The sequence below is a fragment of the Rhinolophus hipposideros genome, assembly GCF_964194185.1.
Source record: "Rhinolophus hipposideros genome assembly, chromosome: 6".
In the NCBI taxonomy this organism is placed as follows: Eukaryota; Metazoa; Chordata; class Mammalia; order Chiroptera; family Rhinolophidae; genus Rhinolophus; species Rhinolophus hipposideros.
The window spans coordinates 32,001,268-32,024,577 of record NC_138052.1 but is presented as its reverse complement, the minus strand read 5'-3'; the positions used below and the strand labels follow the sequence as shown (position 1 = coordinate 32,024,577).

At 37.0% G+C, this 23,310-nt stretch overlaps 1 protein-coding gene across 1 annotated transcript in view; it reads left to right on the top strand.

The window, feature by feature from the left end:
* NEB (nebulin) overlaps window positions 1-23,310 on the top strand; it is a 181,532-nt gene that overhangs the window by 75,136 nt on the left and 83,086 nt on the right. Inside the window, exons 58-76 of the mRNA XM_081052074.1 lie at window positions 733-1,044; window positions 3,025-3,228; window positions 3,548-3,652; window positions 5,176-5,283; window positions 6,506-6,817; window positions 7,122-7,325; window positions 8,063-8,167; window positions 11,162-11,269; window positions 12,403-12,714; window positions 13,563-13,766; window positions 14,235-14,339; window positions 15,283-15,390; window positions 16,731-17,042; window positions 18,570-18,773; window positions 19,796-19,900; window positions 20,044-20,151; window positions 20,550-20,861; window positions 21,570-21,773; window positions 22,622-22,726. Coding sequence (XP_080908200.1) covers window positions 733-1,044; window positions 3,025-3,228; window positions 3,548-3,652; window positions 5,176-5,283; window positions 6,506-6,817; window positions 7,122-7,325; window positions 8,063-8,167; window positions 11,162-11,269; window positions 12,403-12,714; window positions 13,563-13,766; window positions 14,235-14,339; window positions 15,283-15,390; window positions 16,731-17,042; window positions 18,570-18,773; window positions 19,796-19,900; window positions 20,044-20,151; window positions 20,550-20,861; window positions 21,570-21,773; window positions 22,622-22,726 — 3,537 coding nt within the window. The remainder of the gene's footprint in view (window positions 1-732; window positions 1,045-3,024; window positions 3,229-3,547; window positions 3,653-5,175; window positions 5,284-6,505; window positions 6,818-7,121; window positions 7,326-8,062; window positions 8,168-11,161; window positions 11,270-12,402; window positions 12,715-13,562; window positions 13,767-14,234; window positions 14,340-15,282; window positions 15,391-16,730; window positions 17,043-18,569; window positions 18,774-19,795; window positions 19,901-20,043; window positions 20,152-20,549; window positions 20,862-21,569; window positions 21,774-22,621; window positions 22,727-23,310) is intronic.

Genomic DNA, 23,310 nt, shown 5'->3' with positions numbered 1-23,310 from the left:
CCTCTTTTCTTTCTACTCTACCATACTGTCTCCTGTTGACTTATCTATCTATACTTTCTCAGTTATCTTTGAGACTAGAAGCATGTTATTTTGGATAACCGGATCAGATTAAAGGATGAAGCCATTAGACATGGAATAATAAAAGTACTGTTGGCCAGTGGGGAGCGCTCTAACTAGTTGGGCTGCTACATCAGCTTTACTAGTTCAATCAGTGTTCAAAGTATGCCAAACATTTGCCACCACCACTGAATGCATGGATCTATTATGAAATAATAAGTTGTCCTCTGTTGCTACTGCAGGTAGCGCATGACCTAGAGTACTTCACCCGAGCAAGAACCAGTGATTTCATTACTTATTAAACACACCATGTCACCAAGTATATCTCTTTCCAAACATATTATAGCACATAAATCCATTTCTCCAAGTTTCCTGGTTCAAATTTCCTCTCCCCCACTTCCACAGGTGACCTCTCCCCACTGTGTGTACTTCCTGCCTGCAGAACTATTCCTTATTTCCAGGATATAGGTGATTTGGGGTACACACCACAATTATACTGATTACATCTGTTGAACTACCTGTAGAGTAAATGTCAGGATACTGGCTTGATTTAGTGTTTATTAACAAAAGTCAGTTTACAATGTACAACTGTGATGTAAGCAAGATGATTTTGTATGGACTTGTGGCCTCTGTGGCCTTATAATAAAAACCTGATTTGTGCATTTTTCGTCTCAGTACAAATATAAAGATGGTTACCGCAAGCAACTCGGCCACCACATTGGAGCCCGGGACATTAAGGATGACCCCAAGATGATGTGGTCCATGCACGTGGCCAAGATCCAGAGTGACAGGGAGTATAAGAAGGACTTTGAGAAGTGGAAGACCAAGTACAACAGCCCAGTGGACATGCTGGGCGTGGTGCTGGCCAAGAAGTGCCAGAGCTTAGTCAGTGACGTGGACTATAAGAATTACCTGCACCAGTGGACGTGCCTGCCCGACCAGAACGACGTCATCCACGCTCGGCAGGCCTATGAACTGCAGAGCGATGTGAGTACAGCATCTATATCAGAGCTGTGTGCAGAAATAATTTAAACTCCACAAAAATTATCCTTTGCCTACAATTGATTGGCCTACTGAAGCTAGGGTTTATTGAATGATATTTGATATTTAAATCAGTGTATAGTTTTATGGCTTTATTGTGACATGTTCGTGGAATTTATAAGGTAGTGAAGTTTACAAACCAAACTTGATCTTATAAAAATAAAACTGGAATTAAGCAATATTAGAATTCAGGGTCCACCAGAAGGAGACATTTTCTTTTATTCTTTTAATGGGGAAAGAAACAACACATTAAAAAAATTATTCTGAAATTCGGTTTTAGCTCTTCTTACAAAAGAAATGAGGTTATAATTAATGGACTACTAATGTCTGCTATACCACTAAATGTTATTCTTAGGAAATACAAAAAAGTCACTGTCCCTGTAAGCTATTGCATCGTTACAGTGATGCTTTCTCCTCTTAGCACGGCTCTCTGTATGGAGGGGTCACGTGGTAATGACAGAATCTAGCACCTATGGGAAGCAGATACACCATCTCAAATCTGGGTGTGAGAAGCACATTTCCTGCAGCATATACTTTATAAACATTTGAAGGAATTATTACACATTAGAGAGCTCTGGAGTATAAAACAAATTAATAATAGTTATACATTGATTGGTTGTTCCTGGGAATTGTACAGCCCATCTTTGAAAACTCCCACATCGGTTCTGCAGCTTTCGACATACTGAACCCTGTGTTTTGAAATTCTCTTCAAAAAGAAAGGCTTTGCCTGCACAGAAAGGTAGTTAAAAATGGTTAATATTACCCATAGCGTGACAGCGTTGATAGACTGCTTGCATTCGTCTATTTGAGTACCTTTCAAAAATCGCTTCCCTCTCGCTGTGACATACTCTTGATAATGTAGGAAGCATTTGAAAGTTACAAAGCACTCCAGAAGTATAAACTGTTATTGTTTTCATTCTTGCTGTTGTTATTTAGGGGGCAATAACTACTCAGCATAGGGCAACTCCAAAAGGCTGTTTGTCTAGATGGCAAAATATCAGTCTATTTTTTCTACTTCATTGCTGTTACAGGTAAAATTCTTCAAATGATCTGGGCAAAGTTTCAATCCCATTGTTATGAAGTAGTTACAAATATTTAATAGCTACACAAAAATCGGTAGCGTGAAAAATGATTTATAATAAAGTGACAAAGATATGGAAAGATGATTCTGGAAAGGAGTCCATGCTTCCCATCCTGAAAACTTGGTGGGGAAGAAATTGGGCCCCGGACCAGCGAAATGATCACTCTTGCCTGGAATCTTAGTATTACAGCCGTCAAAGCTCTGCCGCAGGGTTTCAGGGCTTCTACATCATTATTATATATTTTCTCTCTCTCTTTTTTAAAAAGAGTATTACAGATATTCTGAAATATAAGAGAAAATACATAGAAGACAATAATAATCCAACACAATCCAACTACTGAAAAAGCCCACTCTTGCTTATGTAATTTATCCACACAATTTATGTTCTATTTATTTCATTTAATATTGTATTAATGACATTTCTATGAGTCATCAATATTCTTTAAAATACAGCTTTTGATAGCTGCAGAGTATTTCATTTGACTAGGGCTAACATGTATTTACTGCTAGCCTGTTATTGGACATACGTGTGGTTTCGCTCACTCTGGGTTGGCATTCTTTTCCTGTGCACATGGACATTAAAATAACATTGACTGGCAGAAGATACTAGTTTGGATCACTCCTCTCCTAACAACCTGAAGTATCTGATCACTTTTTGTTATGGCGAGGAGATGTTTCTGGGTCATTTGGGAACATAGATCCTCTCTTTGTCTGCCTAATGCAGTGAGCTTGTTTTCTATGAAAACAATAATAACCAGAATTGTACTTTATTTTTTATTCCATTTGCATCTTTATCCTAAATCTTTTGGTCTTGCTGAAGAGTGTCTATTATTTCCTCTTCACAGAACATATACAAGGCTGATCTCCAGTGGATGAAAGGCATTGGCTGGGCCCCCATGGGGTCTCTGGATGTGGTAAAGTGCAAGAGAGCTGCAGAGATACTGAGTGACAACCTCTACCGCCAGCATCCAGACAAGCTGAAATTTACCAGCGTGACTGATTCCCTGGAACAGGTGCTGGCCAAGAACAACGCCATCACCATGAACAAGGTGAGCCCCGGCTGCCCAAGCTTCTCCAAGATGCCAAAAGACGTTATTATACTTTAATGACTAGCAGAGTTATGAACATATCCATGAATGTGTGGGGTCACATTTATCAGCTGATTTATTTGTACATACTTGAAAGCCTCTAAATAATTTCAATTATTTCCAGTTTGAACCTTGTAAACTAGCATGAAAACTCAAACCTTCAGTTGAAGACCTTATATCCCACTCTGGTTCATCTAATGGATCAATAAAAGTCCTGCTTTGATTTGACTTTTTGTAATTCCTATTTCAAATTGTTTTTCATCGACATCTTCTTTGATAGCGTTTATACACAGAGGCCTGGGACAAAGACAAGACTAAAATTCATATAATGCCGGACACCCCGGAGATCACGTTGGCGAGACAAAACAAACTCAACTACAGTGAGGTAGGGGCAACATCCTGTGGGGTTACACTTATTTTGTTGTTGTTATTGTTTGTTTTTCTATACTTACTTTTATGGAGATGCTCGGGCCCCCGCTATCACGGTGTGTGCTGCTCCGTGGTATGAACACTCAACCCATTCAAACTTTCATCTCTGGGTTGCATATTATATGCTGTAGGATGTCACTGGCAAACTGAAATCCTGTTATCTTTTCAGTTTATGGCCATTGCCGGTTTAAGTCAGTAGGACTGAGTAGCGTTTTTGACATTTCTAAGAGGTAGGATAGCCAGATAAAATACTGGCTCAATGTTTATACTAAAACATTATTTGTTGTTTATCTGGCATTTAAGTTCAACTGGGCATGCTATCTTTCTATTTGCTAAATCTGGCCACACTGTTAAGGGGTTCTCTAATCATATGTACCTCTTTTTCACCTGGATCCTGAATAAAATTGAGAAGTAAAACAAAGGAATAGAAACAGAAGTCCAAATCTCACATTTTTTACTACAAAAATTAGATTCAAGGACATATTTTTATGAGAGCCAAGCAAGCTGCTAAGTGAACCCCAGAATTGGTTTCCCCATCCAGGCACAGGTCACACTAGAGCAGAACAATCATCTGCATCCCATTCAGGGGTGAGTTCTTGCATAGAAGCCAGAGAAACGGAGGAGGGCACTGAGCTTATTCCTAGAGGGAGCAAGTCCTAGCCTAGCTGGGCCTTCCCAGGTGTTTCATCCCCACCAGTTAGATAAATCAGTAAATCACTGCCCGTCTCCAGGGGCAAAGAGAGTAAAGGCACAGAGAAAGGAGTAAGGCCAGAGATAAAATAATTGAGCTCCTTTTGTAGAAAGACAACCTCAGGCATAGAAAGAATTGTTATCCATTAACGACACTGATTACTGTTGTTGTTTCTTAAGTAAAATGCAATTTTATAGGTTCGTTTTACCAATCTGATATAGCTAAAATTAGAATCAAATTTGTGATTATGGCCCAAGTTATCTATGTTTTAAATTGTACTTCAATCTTTTTCTCATTTTTTAACAACATTATAAAATATTACATGATTGTCAAAAATTTTAATAAAGAAATGCATAAAAGTATATAAGTATATATTTATAAGCAAGTAAATTAAACATTGTACTGCGATTTCTTTTTTGACTTAGAAATATGTATAAATTAATGCTTTGTCCATCAATCTATATTACTAGATTATATTAATCTATGTCGATATGCATAATATAGCATATTAATCTACATAGACATATATTAATCTGTTACATATAATTAGAGATTAATAATAGATAACTATATCAATCTATGTTAATGCCAATTGATATATCTCATTTGTTTCTAATACAATGTAGTTCTTTTGGGAAGATGTAATTTATTTACTTTCCTATATTGCTAGAATTTTAAGTTGTTTCTAGAGCCTATCCTTTTTTTACATGATGTGGTATATGTCTCTTGATAATCTCCAAATGACTGCTGTCAAACCTTTTGCTTTAACTCTGACTTTCTTTCTATAGACTTTGTATAAACTTGCCAATGAAGAAGCAAAGAAGAAAGGCTACGACTTGCGAATTGATGCCATCCCAATCGTGGCAGCCAAGGCCTCCAGGGACATCATCAGTGACGTGAGTAGCAACACTCCACGTATGTACATGGCTGCATGTAGAAGGAGGACATAGTCATTATCACAATGGGAAGATGCATCTGGGTTGCACTTATTGTGGTTTAAGTGAAAGAAATTTTTTTTGTTTGAAAAAATTCTTTCATGTTTTTAACTCCAAAAGGCTTTAACACTCAGGTCCCATAGGTGGAGGGGTGACCTAAACTTCAGTATAAAAATTGAATTTGAATTTCCAGTTGTTCATATCTGCAATTATGAGACATTCATCTCCATATTTTGAGAACATAACCCACACAGAAATAAGAAAATGCCAGAAAAGTTACAAAAACATAATTTGGTTACATGTGGTTCAACGTCAGAAAAAGACCTGGAACAGCCAGGTCCAGGAAAAGGCACCTTTCCCCAAACCTACTCTGGATTTTTTCTGGCTGATTCTTTGAAAAACTACCTAAGTCCTCCCCTTTTTTTTTTAAACAAAAAGAGAAAAACAAAGACAAACCCAAACAACGAAATGGTGAGCCTGATTTCTCTTTCCACTGGCTCTGAAGGAAGTATGTCCTCTGGTGGAGAATTCAGATTTCCGTAAATACACTTTAGGATTTGTATGATGTTGTTCCCTAAAGTGGAGAGAAAATATCCTGAGTCAGCGCTTACCACCACCATCGCCACTATGCTCTCTTGTAGTCATATAATGTGCTTGTTCCCTCAGTTAACTCCAACAAACCTCAGTCAAATTTGATCTCAATGGAGCAGGGCATGCAGGATGGAAAACACAAGCCAGTCTATCTCAGGGAGTCAAGTGACCCAGTAAAAATCAGGAGAGTGAGATTTGGGAGTGGTGATGGGTAGGCTGGAGGCTGAAATGTTACCTGTGGACTCAGGAGTAAATCTCAAAATCATATGTAAAACTTCTGGGTTAGTGATTTCATTGGTTCAAGATGAAAAAAAGGGAACGTATAATTCCAATTGATTTTTCTGAAAAGGGTTGCTGCTATTTCCAAGGACTTAATGTCTGCAAACCATAATATGTACGCTTGGCGCATCTTCCCATTAGAGGGTTGTTGTGAAGTCTAATCAGAGTTTAGGATAAAGACATAAATTGATATGCAGATGATTTCATTTCTCTGCAAGACTTATCAATTTCAAAATAATGAAGTTTTAAATTAATAAGACGTTTAACTTTTTTAAATTTATTTTTATTTTTTAAATGACTGCTTTTATTTCAGTATAAATACAAAGATGGTTACCGCAAGCAGCTCGGCCACCACATTGGAGCCCGGGACATTAAGGATGACCCCAAGATGACGTGGTCCATGCACGTGGCCAAGATCCAGAGTGACAGGGAGTACAAGAAGGACTTTGAAAAGTCGAAGACCAAGTACAGCAGCCCAGTGGACATGCTGGGCGTGGTGCTGGCCAAGAAGTGCCAGAGCTTAGTCAGTGACGTGGACTATAAGAATTACCTGCACCAGTGGACGTGCCTGCCCGACCAGAACGACGTCATCCATGCTCGGCAGGCCTATGAACTGCAGAGCGATGTGAGTACTGAGACCCATTAAATACCCCTGGTGACCACACTTATGATAGTAATACTTAGATAACGCTCTCGGAATAGGTAAAGCTCTCAGAAAGAATAACGTTTTTTTCTCTCCATCCCTCATTCCTTATGCCTTACTTTTCTTTTAAAGAGAACATAATACCATAAAGCTATATCCAATTGGGCTTCATATTTTAAAAGACATGAAGTTTAGCTATCCAAGTTTTCTAGTCTTTTTCTTTCATTTTTGAAACCAAGTGGCCTAACACCTTTAGTAATACTTGCTTTTGTGTTCATCTCACCAGAACATTTATAAGTCAGATCTCCAGTGGATGAAAGGCATTGGCTGGGTCCCCATTGGGTCTCTGGATGTGGTCAAGTGCAAGAGAGCTGCAGAGATACTGAGTGACAACCTCTACCGCCAGCATCCAGACAAGCTGAAATTTACCAGCGTGACTGATTCCCTGGAACAGGTGCTGGCCAAGAACAACGCCATCACCATGAACAAGGTGAGCTCCCAACTTAGGGGAAAGTAAAACAGGGCTGTACATCCTTGAGAATATTCATGATTAATTAAGTTAACTTTCTTTTGTTTTATCTCCTTGCTTTCGTATGTATAATGATTTAGCTGAGTTCTCTATTCAGTTACATTAGGATTCCAAAAATATATGTGGGAATTTCTACTTTGACATCTCTTGTGAAATAGCCAGAGTTAAGAATAAGATAGACAGCTTTTTGGTGTGCAAATTGTTTGAAGTCTCTCTATGAGAGTTATACATGGTTTGGTATCAGGTTTCTTCCTTGTTGGGTACTTATCTAGGTAAGTATAGAACGAACAAGTCAAATGCAAATCTCTATAACATTTATCAAAAAGAAATCTAAAGATGGCATATCCAGGTGTATTTGCAGTTAATAAACAAACAAACAAACATGGGTAAGGTCTGTTTATATAGCCATAGCACATATCGGTGTACATATATGTTTGGAAAATACTGGCTTTTAATTTAATTGGAGTGGAGGTGATCTTATAATGAAACACACGTTTAATGGTCATATCTTAGTCTACACTTCTATCTAGTGACAATAAATACCTTGTAATATTAAAGAGATTAAAGAGTGTTGGTATACAGCACACAGCACAGATAGTGAGATTTGGATTTCCACTTTGTTCTGATCTCTAAATTGGAAAGTCCTGTTTACAGCAAATATTGTGTTTCTAATTCAGTAATCTTTTTATCCTTCACAGCGCTTATACACAGAAGCCTGGGACAAAGACAAGACCCAAATCCACATCATGCCTGATACACCTGAAATTATGTTAGCAAGACAAAATAAAATAAATTATAGTGAGGTAAGACCATTTTTCCTTGATTTGACTACACTGATTTTTGCTGAGGGAATAAAAAGATCAGATTTATGGATTTAATTTGCATGTGAACCGTAGTTTAGTTTTGGTTTTTTTTATGCCCATTACCCTAGCATGAATGTGTGTATTATTGTATTCAAAAAGTAGATAGATGGAAAGATAGAGAAATAGAGAAATACAAAAATATGTCCATGTCAAGAGGGGGAAAAAGAGCTCTCAGTCTTTTTAATGATTAATGATTGAGACATACTGTATTTTAATTAAAAAATAATTATTGCTATTTATGAAATTAGTACTATTTCAAAATTGGTTCTGTAAGTTTTTCTTCAGTTACCACATCTGTAAAATAGGACAAAAATGCCCATCTTGAAGAATTTCTGGTTGCTAGAGGGGTGGGAGGCTGGGGAGCTGGTTGAAAAAAGTGAAGTGGTTAAGAAATACAAATTGGTAGGTAGTTACACAATAGTCACAGGGATGTAAAGTACAGCATAGAGAATATAGTCAATAATGTTGCAACAACTATGTATAGTGCCAGGTGAGTACTAGACTAGCTGGGAGGAATCACTGCATTAATTATATAAATGTCTAACCACTAAGCTGGACACCTGCAACTAATATAAAATAATACTAAATGTCAAGTGTAACTAAAAAAAATTATTGAAAAAATAATAATGAAAAATAAGAATTTCTGTAATAACTAAATGGAGTCATATATGTATATATATTATGTCCAGTGTGGAGCCTGGCACAGAATAGTTGCTTAATAAACTTTAATTTTTCCCTTCACATTTAAGTCACTATGAAAGTTAGTTTTACTTCATATGCTCAAAATAACTCGAGGTTTATTTATAAGAACTGAAATGGGAATTCTTAAATTCATCCATTTCAGAATTGCCCTAGGACAATAAAATACATTCTTTAATGCGCTAGCTCCAACTAAACTTGTCATCACATATCTTTGCAATCCAGAAATACTGCTGCAGAAACAGCTTCCTGCCCAATTGTTCCTGACAAAATTAAGTTATCTTGTTTATCCAAGGAGAATTCTGATTTCCTCTGTGTGTGTGTGTGTGTGTGTGTGTGTCGCCGTTTAAAAAAAAAGAAGGGATATGCAGACTTTTCTTCAGTCTGAAAACACTGGAAAATTTAAGTACTCATTTTCAAGACTTGGCCATATTCATTATTTTACCTATGTTAACTATTTTTGCCTATAATAAGGTACCCTTAAAGAAGAGGCATGCTTATATCAAAAGCCATGAAAAATGAAATGAAGAGAATATGGTTTCCCTTTTTCTAGAATTATAAAGCAGACCCAAGCCTAATCAGAAGTATTTGATTGACCTAGGGTACAATCATTTTTGAGTGAACAATTTTTCTCTTGGCCACAAAGCTTCTCTGTTAGATTAAATTTTCCCAGGAGGTCTGTCTCACGCCAGGCAGGTGAAGTCCGTTTCTATCCCAAACTGTAACGATACTTTGAAGTCTCTCCCTTGTGTTAAAATTAGGGCATGAGGTAGGTTTTTTTCAGAATGCTGAGAGAAAATTGGGCTCTTTTTATTTCTAAAATTTTAAGCTGGATTTACTTTCTTTAAAATTGCATGATCATGTTAATTCCCTCAGGACTATCTTCTGAAGATTAGATTTCAGAATGGCCCACTTGAATTTCTTCTTAACCCATTACCATTGGTACCTTCATTCTATACTTGGCTCAATAAATGTAAACAAAACCAAGCAACATCATCTTATTTTTTCCTCTTCAATTCCCATTTACCTGTTGTGGTTCTCTTGAGTAAATAACCTACTAAACAAGCTTTATAATGTAGCCTTGATGATAACTAAAAATGTCCTCTTCTTTCAAGTTCTGCCTCTTTTTCCATTGTTGGAAGAATGAAAGAAATCGATTTGGTCTAAAGCCATGAGATGATTTGAGCACATTTTTTCCCCACTTATTCATAAGGACAAATTCCTCAAAGGAAAAATATAATAGATTAAGTATTTGACTCTCCAGTTACAAAATAAATATTTCTAGAAAATTTTAATAAGAACAAATACCCTTGACGTTTTATCTCAAATATATAAAATTTATTCTTATTTTCACTTTTGCTTTTCCTTGTAAAATCTCATCTTGAATGTAAAGTGTCACATATTAAAAACATACAATAACACCCCTCTAGGACTAAGTCACTTAAAAATTAAGCACCTCTGCATCATATTTAAAACCAGATATTATTACTGTATTCTCAATTCAATCTAATTTGAGAATGGGACATAATAATGAAGCAGTTAGTTTTCATTATTTCTGCCACACTTTTAAAGGATTTTCCTTACCTTTAAGATTTTGTCTTTACACAGCCTCAACAATGGGTGTTTTCCAATTCACAGAAAAAAATAAACAAATGCAAATTTTATCAGCTTTGTCTTTTTGACTCATGAATCTGATATCTGCTATCCCTGTGTCTGCTAGCAATTTCCAGCAGTTGACAAATGAATAAATAGGAGCAAATCAATATTAACAAAGACATTCAGAAACAGTGGATTGATTGTCTTTAGTTCAGCAGTGTTTGATTATACAAACATAGTGGTAGTATCATTATTGCATGTTATTATGTAATTATATTCCTTGATAGTAAAATTGTTCCTAATTCAAATTTGGAGTTAAATAAATCAATGTTTCTTGGTTGCTTCATGAGAAGAGCAAGGGCTAAACAATCCAAACACATTTGAGAGCTATTGAATTAATATCTAAAATCTTTAAGGATTTATGCAAAGAGAATTTACGATGTTAAAACCTGCTGAATGTACATTTCAATTTAAATATATAGCTTGGATAAATAGTAAAAGAAAGACATCTCTTTTAAATTTATTTAAAGCTGAATATACTCATGCAGTTCTGCATCCAAAACTAGTCTTCCTTTGATGAAAATACATTTTTAAAATGAAAACAAGTGCCTATCTAAAAGCTATTACTTCTTTCCTCAGAGCCTCTACCGCCAGGCCATGGAAGAAGCCAAGAAAGAAGGCTACGACTTGAGAAGCGATGCTATTCCCATTGTGGCTGCCAAGGCCTCCAGGGACATTGCCAGTGATGTAAGAGCTGATCAAGTCCCTACATTTGTTATCAACAGGCCAGCCACTGCTGGAATCACATTACTGGAACACATCTGGAAGTCTCTTTAGTCATCATTCATCCTGACCACCTTCATTGTATAGGCGAATAAATTGAGGCTTTGAGATAGTAGGTAACCTGCCCAAGATCACAGGCATCATAGGACAAAGCCTGGATTAGAATGTGGTTCCTTTGACTCTTGTCTTTTGATCTTTGCTTAATAAGACTGAGTGCCTTAATTAAAGTTAAATGGACCTGTATTGAGATACTCCTAAAATCTCATGAGAGCTCTCCTTAGGATATACTCAAGGCAAAAATGCCAGAGAAGAAGTAGGTTTAGCTGAGTTCTTCCCCATGGCTTGGAGAAGGACATGAGACAGAAAAAAAAGTTGTCAATTTCCTTGCTGAGGGGTCCACAAAATCAATATTCCTCTACCCTAAAAATGAAAACATCAGATTCCTTGACAACTTAAACTTGAATCCAAGAGTAGCAATATTGCCCATTCTTTGTAATTTTTCTTTTTTATCATGATAAAAAAAAAACGTAACATAAAATTTGCTATCTTAACAATTATCAAGTGTACAATTCAGTAGTGTTAAGTGTTTTCTTACTGTTGTGCATAGACCTCCAGAACTTTTTAGTCTTGTGTAAACTGAAACTCTATACCCATCAAACAACAAAAATTGCCCAGTTATAAACTACCCCCCAGATTATTTGTCCAGAGGAAATTATTTCTCAGAACGCCTTAGAAAAATAAAATGAATGAACCATGTGAACACATCTCAGATGTGCCCACCCACTTCTGAGACACTGGTTATCACTGTAGTTCAGCTCACCCTTTCAATGTTCACGTTTTAATCGCTTTTTGTCAACATATAATTTTTAGCATAATATTATGTAAGGAATCATTGTGGAGTTATTCTGTGGACATGTGAAAATGAGCACACCACCCTCTTCTTCGGGAGTCAGCAAGCCCCAATGTGCAGCATCCCGGCAGCATGTGATGAAACTCTCCCGGTGCCTTAAGGATTTCTTAGAAAAGCATCACCACAGAAAGAGCAACAGGGAACAGCTCTTCGTGCTTCCTCACATTTACTGGGTTCTCTCTTTCAGTACAAATACAAAGAAGCCTATCGTAAGCAGTTGGGTCACCACATTGGCGCCCGAGCCATCCATGATGACCCCAAGATGATGTGGTCCCTCCACATCGCCAAAGTGCAGAGTGACCGCGAGTACAAGAAAGAATTTGAGAAATACAAGACCAGATACAGCAGCCCCGTGGACATGCTTGGTATCGTTTTGGCCAAGAAATGCCAGGCTTTGGTTAGTGATGTGGATTATAAGCATCTTCTGCATGAGTGGACGTGCCTGCCCGACCAGAATGACGTCATCCACGCTCGGCAAGCGTATGACCTCCAGAGTGACGTGAGTATCCCTGATGCTGGTTATGCACATGAAAAGCAGATCTGAAACGTCTGTGGGTTCGGACTAGTGACGTCCGTGGGTTCGGACTAGTGGCAACGGACTGGAATTTGTTTGTATATTTTCAATCGTATACAATTGAATATTTGAAAATAGTTTCTTATTGGTAACACTACAATTTATTTCACAATTTTTCTTCCCCAAAAGTTATATGTAAAAGAGGAAATAAAATATACATTATCAATTTTATACAGGTATATTTCTTCCTGGTGATCGGACTTCCTTGCCTGAGTTAGATGAAACTTAGTTCTCCTAAATACGTACCTGCACGTTTTTGGCTCAAGTGTTAGAAATGTATGTGTATGTCAATGGATGGTAGTGTGGAGAGAAGGAACAGAATTATTTTATGCTAAATTGTTTTTAAAAATATTCATATTTTATTCCAGCTGACAGGAAAATACTAAGACATTCTTGTCTTTTTCAAAACAAATCATCTAAATCTTATTAACAATCAGCATGTACTATTGAGAGTAAAATAAAATGAATAATTAGGGAAATATTCAATAAATTATCTTGTGTAAAAATTTTGTAATATCTTCAAGGGCTTGACTGTGTCTTCTAGTTTTTAAAAAGATCTCTCATCATTCTTCGTACAATCCTCTGTACCAAAAATATGCTTAGGAAAAAAACGTATACTCAGGATTCAACAATATTTATGAATGAGTGATTAGCTGTGCTAGTAGCCTTGTCTGTTCATCTATGCGCTTGTATTTCTCTAGTATGAGCCATTTTGCGACTATGAATCTGAAATACTAATTAAAAAATACATTTTTTTATCTGTTGATTTGCAGAATTTATATAAGTCAGACCTTGAATGGATGAAAGGTATTGGCTGGGTTCCAATTGGCTCCTTGGAAGTTGTTAAAGCCAAGAGGGCCACAGAGATACTGAGTGATACTATCTACCGTCAGCGTCCAGATGCACTGAAATTTACCAGCATAACTGATACCCCGGAGCAGGTGTTGGCAAAGAGCAATGCTATAAACATGAATAAGGTGAGTCTTCACTGCTCACCATTAGATATCAGAATTCACTATAGAACAAGGTAAAAATTCTGACATATCACATTTTAACTATCCCTATAGGATTTACGATACCTTTAAAAATGATTTTTCCATTATAATACCACAGTTACTTAGTAATACTTCAAAATATCAAACTGATGTTAAAAATACTATGTACTGTTACATTTTATAATTACAAAATTTAAATACCACAACCCAATTATACTTTACAGACCTGTTAAATAATTTTAATAAGAAAGAGTGAAAACACTGAATCAATGAAATAGTGAGTTAAATACTCTTGGTAAAAGTAATTAATCTACATGAATGGTAGGAGTTTTTGCAACTTTAATAATTTTATTTCTACTTTGTATAGAGGAGAGCTGAGTGGCACATAATCAAAAAGAAAGTCTGTGAGCTCCAAAATAATTTTCTCATCTTTTTTTTCTCTTCTAACAGCGCTTATATACGGAAGCCTGGGACAAGGATAAGAAAACAATCCATGTCATGCCTGACACACCAGAAATCATGCTAGCCAAACTCAACCGAATAAACTACAGTGATGTGAGTAAACTATTGATCTTATAATAAACAGAAATGCAAAAATGAACTATTGGAACTGTTTCCTTAGTGAAATGTTTTTACAAATTTGTTATACATACTTCAAACTAACATTGTCAGCAAAAGAGATAGTTGTCTCTCGATTCAGTTTTGGACTATGTAGTAGGTCCTCAAAATAGGCCAGCCTTTTAGCAACAGAATATCAGGGAATGGAATGCTTATGGAGAAAGATCACAATAGGAATTATACTTCTAAAGCCTTCCCGTACAGGTCAGTGTGGGTATCAAGTCATTTTTTTTTTATTCATCTATTTAGTAGGTAGGCACTGGTTTGGACCCCGGGGAGTTATCACACTCAGTATTGTTTTGCTGCTTCATTAATGTCCTGGTTACCGCATAATATTATTTGCAAGCATTTTCTTGGCGTCTCTTTCAGGATCAACATTTTCATCCGGGTGATGATTCCGAAATGCTACTCTATCGATCAGTCACAGTGTGTTGTAATAGTCCACAGCAAAATGAGAGAGAGGGGAAAAAAGGACAATGCATTGAGTTTTTTATGAATCCAAATACACGCGATTCTGAAATACTGTCTATTCTTTCCCCTTCTTTAGTATTAAGATGGCCTTTCTTTCATATTATGATAGTGATAGTAAATAGTTGGTATTTCTAAATATGTGCTTGTTTGGCAAAACAAAATTTTGACAACCACGTGCTGATCTTCCCCCAAAATTTTTTAAATTTTTTAAAATTTTCAATGAAAATCCCAAAGTTTAGAACATGTTCCTTAAATTCCTTGAGTGCCTACAAAGCCAAGTTTTATATAAACCCACCCTAATACTTGACTTTGTGGATTTGCAGTTTAAATGAGGATGGAGAAATTTGAATAATTAACAGATTTAATTTTTATGAAAGGAGGAATGATTTAATGACTCTCTTTCCTACAGAAACTCTATAAACTTGCTTTGGAAGAGTCCAAGAAGGAAGGCTACGACTTGCGTTTGGATGCCATTCCAATCCAAGCCGCCAAGGCTTCAAGAGATATTGCTAGCGATGTAAGTTGATGTTTTTGGAAGAGGCATTTCTTATTCAAAGATGTTCAGAAATGGAAGATCTTGTAGTTTTTCTTGACAGAATTTTTATTGTACCTAAACATCTCAATTTCGTGTAGGAATTCCCCAATGTACAAAGTTGCAAATAAAAACAAAGAAAAGCACAAGATACTATGTCCATTATACATGTTAATCAGTCAAAGACTGATTAGTGTCCATAAAATAAGTGTTTTATGGACACTAAACAATGGGTCAGAAATTGAGCAGCAGTTGACCTAGATGTTTATTAAAAAAAAAAAAAAGGTATTGATAGCACATGCAAATCAGCCAATATAAACACTTTCATACTACTTCTATCCATTTATTTTGGCATCAAAGGAAGACTAGGGGATGGGTGCGTTTTAGAGTTTTGGTTCATCCTTTGTAACTTTTAGTGAGATTTCCCTATCAAGATTCCCCTAACTAATTACGAGAACAAACTGAGAAGTAAGTGAAGTTTTTTCTCAGTACCCATTTGTCTCTTCTCTCTAGTCCTTCCCTTCTCATGAGAAACATTTCCTGAGGATGTCCAATGCCCTAATTTTGTACCAGGGCTGCTTAGAACCCAAATACAGACTTTCCTTCTTCTAGAAGGATCCCATGCCCTAGGATCTCATTCCTTCTGTTACATGAACATTTTCTGGCTCTTAAGCTAGAGAAGCTTAAGCTACAATCTTAAGCTACAATCATTTCATGGTAAAATGGACCATAACATGTTATTTTTGAGTTTTAAAAAGTAGATAGAGTGTTGACTCAAGGCATGGGCCTCTCATGGTGAAAGATCAGTAACACTGACAGGCTAATAAGGGAGGTATTTTCTGGTGAAACTATCTAAATGTAGCCCACATCCTTGACCAGGGAATTCATTATAAATTGTAATTACAAGGGATCTATTCTAGAATATTCTAAATATCAAAGCATTTTCAGGAAAAAAGAGCTACATCTTTGAATTAAGTAGATCCTCTTTTAGATTACATAAGATGTTTTACCTTTACTTGTTAAGCAATCAAATGTAAATTAGGTAGCGTACTTTAGGAGAAGGGGGAAAATACTAGGAACCACAGCTACTCCATTCCCGTCTCAGCTCTGCCACCTACTTATGATGTGACCTTGAAAAAATAAATCGCTTAACCCCTCTAGGCTTTAGGTTTCTATTTTATATGATGGAGTTGAAAATAGTAACCTTTCTCCTTCACACTAGTGGTAGGGAAAATCAAAAGAAATACATGTGTATGAAACTATGAAATGTGATCTACGTGAGTTGTTCTTATCATTAGACTCATACTCCTTTTGTTTTTTCTCAGTACAAGTATAAGGAAGGCTACCGGAAACAGCTCGGCCACCACATTGGGGCCCGAAACATTAAGGATGACCCCAAGATGATGTGGTCCATGCATGTGGCCAAGATCCAGAGTGACAGGGAGTACAAGAAGGACTTTGAGAAGTCGAAGACCAAGTACAGCAGCCCAGTGGACATGCTGGGGGTGGTGCTGGCCAAGAAGTGCCAGATCCTTGTAAGTGACATAGACTACAAGCATCCGCTTCATGAGTGGACCTGTCTGCCTGATCAGAACGACGTCATTCAAGCTCGGAAGGCCTATGACCTTCAGAGTGATGTGAGTGGACCTAGCATTCTTTTGCACATGTTTAAAAGATTTTAAAAAGAGTTTCTAACTTTTTTGTGCCATGGAATCTTTTGGCAGCCTGGTAAAACCTATGCGCAACTTCTTGGGACAATGTCATGAAATGTGTAAAAAAAAAATTAAAAAAATATATATAGGTATGTTTCAAAAAAAAACCAATCACATCAAAATATGGTTATCAAAATATTCAACTAAGTCTGTGATGTACTAATATATATGCTTTTTTAATTAACACTCTAAAAAGATCTAACAGTAGGTATAATAACTAATTTAACTGCAAAGAATTGATTGGGATAAATATTCCAAGATGTCTGCAACAACTGTAACAGGATAGGAAAATATTTGTGATTTCTTTGCTGGCTAAGTCCCACGTAGTATGACTACTATGACTCGTGCCTAAACTTATAACCGAAAGAAATGCTACATTTCAGTTAAAGGTTAATGAAAATAAAGGTATGTTTTTCCTATCCAAGTTCATTGGCACCCGGTTAAGAATTCCTAGTTTAACACCCTAATTTTCCAAATGAATTGATTGCATTATCATTTTTCTGACAACTTATTGAAAATGTCTATTACAACATGTGAAATGAAGTTTAGGAATGAATTATACATTGAGATAATTTATCTAAGAAGCTGAAAACAATAGCTCCTAGGAATACATTAGGCACTTTGTTGTCGGCCAGTAAATTGTCCTTAGGACTCAAATCCTACCTCATTGATTTAGTAGCTCCTTGTCTTTTACATCAGGCTCTCACAGGTTGTCACTTTTGAAACAATGATAAAAGTAGTGGCATTGTAAAAAAGAATTTCCCCAAAATCCATAAAAACAAAAAGAACTGTTATCCTTACTAAAGAGAAAAATTCTCCTTCAACCAATTATTTAAATTCAAAGAAGAAAAATGAAACATAAAAAAATCTTTTTTACTTGAATTATAACACAAAAAGGGGACTGAAAATAAGATAAATAAGAGGAAAAATATATGTACTCTTTGGCTTAGAAGCATGTATACAGAATCATATGGAAAAAGGCTCCCTTTTTGTTGTCTCCAGAAAACACATTAATTCAACATGTGGTCATCGTTTCTTTATATTACACAACTGGCTGTGAAGGCCATTGCCCAATGAGATAGGAGCAAAATGTATTCTACCAGAGTATTATTCCCACATAAGGAGTTTTGGGAAATCAAATCAGAAAATAAACTCTTTAAACTCTTTATATCAGGAGACAGGCAGTAATTTTCTTAAAATGGTTTTGTATCAGTGAAATCACGTATTATTAGAGAGATTTCATGGGTCTTTAAAACAACAAACATTGACTACCTTCAGGGACAAAGTGTTTACCTAGCTATTCTATACCAAAATAAGGCAATCCTGTGGGTCTTCCCAGGAATTTACACAAATAAGATTCAGAATTACCCATCATCTGTATATGCTAAATCAGGATCAGACACCAGGTGGTCAAGATAATGTCTGTAAATATTTACATTATTTTGTTTCCAGGCTATTTACAAGGCTGATCTTGAGTGGCTGAGAGGCGTTGGATGGGTGCCCATTGGCTCTGTTGAGGTCGAGAAGGTGAAGAGAGCCGGAGAAATCCTGAGTGACAGGAAGTACCGCCAGCCTGCCGACCAGCTCAAATTCACATGCATTACAGACACCCCAGAAATTGTGCTGGCAAAGAGTAATGCCCTGACAATGAGCAAGGTTAGTCTCCAGCTGTTTCCAGTTGCTTGAGTCAGACCTCCCACGGATGCGGTTCATAAAGTGAGAAATATTAACCATTTAGCATTTCATTCTAAAGTCTGGGAAACAGTGTTTACAGCAGTGCCAGGCACAACTTGGATTAGTTGCTTGGTGTACTCTTCTACCATAGATGTGGAAATCAATTTTGAAACGTGAGCTGCTATTGTTGCTTTCAGTTTTGTTACACAAGATAGATGATCACTTCTTTTTTTCTGAGTTCTAGCAATCTGTTTATTGGGCCTGGGTTAATTTTTTATCCAATAGGTAGGCCCTCAATATGCACCTTTTGGATTGAATTGAACTTTTCTGAATTCTCCCACACCTGCCTGGACATCTTCCAAACATTCAGATAGTAAGATTGAGTGCTCAATACAGAATATGAAATTGGCTCTCGAGAAATCTCCAGAGTTAGGGATATTAAAACTCCAGAAATTCTGTTCTATACCACACCCATCAACAGCAATCACAGTGATACGAACAATAAGAAACATCATAAGATTTGTTGAATGCTTACTGTGACTTATGCATTTCACATGCTGTGGTTTATCTTCAAAAAAATTGCTCAATAAAAAGAGATATAATTATCCCCCTCTAAGAAATGAGGAATGTGGGACATTATGTACCTTTCTCAAGATCACACAGTTTGGACATAGTGGAGTCGGGTTTGAACTTGGGATTGACTTTGAGGTCTAGGGATTTCTACTATATTATAGTTCTACAGCCAAGTTCCACTCTTGGAGGTCCTATGAGTAAACTTGAGTTTCACTGGATGAAAAGAATAAAAATTAATATCATGATGTGGTTTTGTATTAGCTATGAAACTATCATACAGCTGTTTAAATATTGCCATGTTTCACTCTCCACACTACCCTTTTGCTTCCCTCACCTCCAAATAACCTTTAAAAACCTATTTTACAGTTAAATTTGATAATAACTGTAATGTATTCGCTTTAACAAAGGATTTTACCTCACCTTCCTCATAGCGTTTATACACGGAAGCTTGGGATGCTGACAAAACTTCCATCCATGTGATGCCGGACACCCCAGAAATCATGCTAGCCAAGAGCAATTCTGTCAATATCAGCCAAGTAAGAGACTTCCTGATTGTTGTTTAAGCCTTTCCAGCAGTAATTAAAGAACTTTTTCTATCTTACCACCTTCATTTCTGGGATTGGCCTATTAACTTTTCGTAACACTTTCATTTCTCTGTTGTATATTGTCCCTCACATAGAAACTTTACACCAAGGGATGGGATGAATCAAAGATGAAGGAGTATGATCTGAGAGCTGATGCTATTTCCATCAAAAGTGCCAAGGCCTCAAGGGACATCGCCAGTGATGTAAGTGCCTTCCCTCTAACCCCCTTGGTTTCACATTGTTGAACAGCCATAGTACAGCTGGTGGGCCACACTTGGTAACTGCTTACATGTGCAGTCCTGCTTCCTATCTCCTAAAACCTTTCCCTTTGTTGTCATAGAGAAGAAAAATATACTTTGGAGTTGTAGTTAGAGTTGCTGCGGGAAAGGGTTCCACCAATGAAGATGTATGATTACACTGCAGTTATGTTTATGATAGTATAAAATTTTAGTTTAAAGTTGTCCAGCGATGCCAAAAATATTTGCAATACAAAATTCTTATTTTGTATCCATTTGCTTGTAAGTGTTTGTGTTGTCTGTAATTGTCAGCATGTTTATGGTCTTAGAACTGGGTTTCTAACCCTGTATTCCTGGCATTTTAGTACAAATACAAAGAAGCATATGAAAAACAGAAAGGCCACCACGTTGGAGCCCAGAGTGTTGAAGACGACCCCAAGATTATGTGTGCGATACACGCAGGGAAGATTCAAAGTGACAGGGAGTACAAGAAGGACTTCCAGAAGTGGAAGACCAAGTTCAGCAGCCCAGTGGACATGCTAGGCATCTTGCTGGCCAAGAAATGTCAGACTCTAGTCAGTGACATTGATTACCGAAATTACCTGCATCACTGGACATGCTTACCTGATCAAAACGACGTTATCCAAGCGAGGAAGGCCTACGAACTGCACAGTGATGTACGTTACATGAATTTTGGGAAAGGTGGAGCAGGCGGGCGTGGATTTATTAATTGTCCAGTCAGTGCATCTGTGGAGAGACGCATACATTGTGTGCTACACACGTATGACACCCGGGGTGTGCCATTCACATTTTTAATCTTAAAAACACATATTTAGGAGTTATTTCATGGGAGCAAAGAATATAGATAAAGAATCCTGCTTCGGCCACGTCCTTTATTCCCTGGCTGAGATTCCAGACTATTTACTCCATATCGTTTTTACTTTCAGGCAATGAAAATATATTTCAGATAAACAAATTATATAAAAGTTAAAAAAAAAAACACAAACAGCTGCAACTACTGTATATCCAAAACACTCAATGTACTTTCCTTGGGTCAGTTATTACAGGATGAAAGTTGAATGAAATACAACAAAATTTCCTTTTTAAAATGTTTCGGTCATGTCATTTTTTTAAATATCAAATAATTACCGTGCAATTGAATATTATTACTGTTTTATTCCTATTCATGGCTAGTATAAAGAGTTGTGTTTTTACAAATTACTCTGTCATTGATATTAAAACTCGACGTCATGTAAAATCTCAGGTCCTACTTGTTTGGAACCACCAGCTTCTGTGTTTATCACTCCCTCAATCTCATGAACTTTATTTTTCAATTAAGGATTGGTGTGTCTAACATTGGAACAAAATTTCTACTATCTTTTTAGAGTGTGTATAAAGCAGACCTGGAGTGGCTGCGTGGCATTGGCTGGATGCCAGAAGGCTCAGTAGAAATGACCAGGGTGAAGGGCGCTCAAGACCTGCTGAATGAGAGACTTTACAGGACACGACCAGATGCCTTGAAATTCACTTCAATTGTTGACACTCCAGAAGTTGTCCTGGCAAAAGTCAATTCTCTGCAAATCAGTGAGGTAAGAACCGTTCTACTACCAAGCTTCCCTTTCGTGGGCCTCTGTTTTCAGATGAGGCCACCCACACGGAGCAAGTGGACCGTTCCTGTTCAAAGACCATAGTGATGGGAGCAACTCCAGGAATCTCTTGACTGGTTCAGTGAAGGCACACGCAAAGTAGAGCTCTGATGAATGCCAACGTTCATTTCCCCGACTGACTACACACACATACTTGGAAGCACTAAGATGAAAAATGTCACTCCGTTATGATTCGGGAAAACAAATATTTATTTAAGTCCTGTAAAAGACTAAAACCTAGGGCGTAGTGCTACGTATTCAATGGTATAACATTGTTTTAGTCAGGGTTCTCTACAGAAACAGTCAATAGGATGTGTATGAGAGACATTGGTTTCGAGGAATTGGGTCACACAATTGTGAAGGTCATTATGTCCAACACTGGTGCGGTGACAGGGTTGGGGGGCAGCAGGCTGGATCCAGGAATGACTTGCAGTTCAAGCCCATAGAAAGTGTGCTGGCAGAATTCCTTCTTGCTCAAGGGAGACCAGTCTTTTTTTAGTGAAGGCCTTTGACTGATTGGACAAACCCCACCCACATTACGGAGGGGAGTCCGCTTTACCCAAAGTCTACGGATGTGTTAATCTCACCTAAAAAATACCTTCACAGAAGCATCTAGAAGAATGGTTGACCAAATAGCTGAGTACTGTGGCTTAGCCAACTTGACGCATAAAATTAACCATCACAAACATCTATAAAAACATTTTTCCAGGTTAAATAGTTGCTAAGATTTAGTATTTCAGATATCCATTCTCTATTGCTGTATTAAAATACTATTTCCTGTTTCTCCACAGAAACTGTACCAAGAAGCCTGGAATAAAGATAAAACCAACATCAGCATTCCTTCTGATACACCAGTCATGCTACAGGCCCAAATCAATGCCTTGCAAATCAGCGATGTAAGAGGCATAAATATGAAGTATAAATGTCTTCATGGGATGATATCTGTCAGCTTCTGGAGTGTATTATAATCAACAAATTACCTGTCTTAGAAATGTCTACAGCTTTAGGTTCTAGGCAATTTTTTTTAGCTACCATTCCCAATACAATATGAATGGAAATTCTCTTTTAAATACATGGCTGGGTGCCTGGACTGCAAGAATTGGGATGCTCAAATCTTATTGGTACTCCCTTTCAACCGTGAAATCATTGTCCTATATTCAGTGTTTACAACTCAGTTTCATTGTATGTTTATCAGGAATAATGAAATCCCTAGTTAAATGCCTCTTACGCAAAAACGTATAAGAGGTTACAGTTTCTACTGTCTTTATAGGTTTTTGATTCATCGAGAACTTTTCTTGTTTGTCATTTCAAGGCCATAAGAAAAGCCAAAAGACAACTTTTAATTATATACAAAGTGCAGGATATGTGTGATAGCTATGTCACAACCCTTTAGCAGAAACCTCTAACCACTCAAAGGATAACATTAGGAAAAAATCTTATCAGATCTTATATTGTACCTTGTGACGGGTCTCTAATTTCA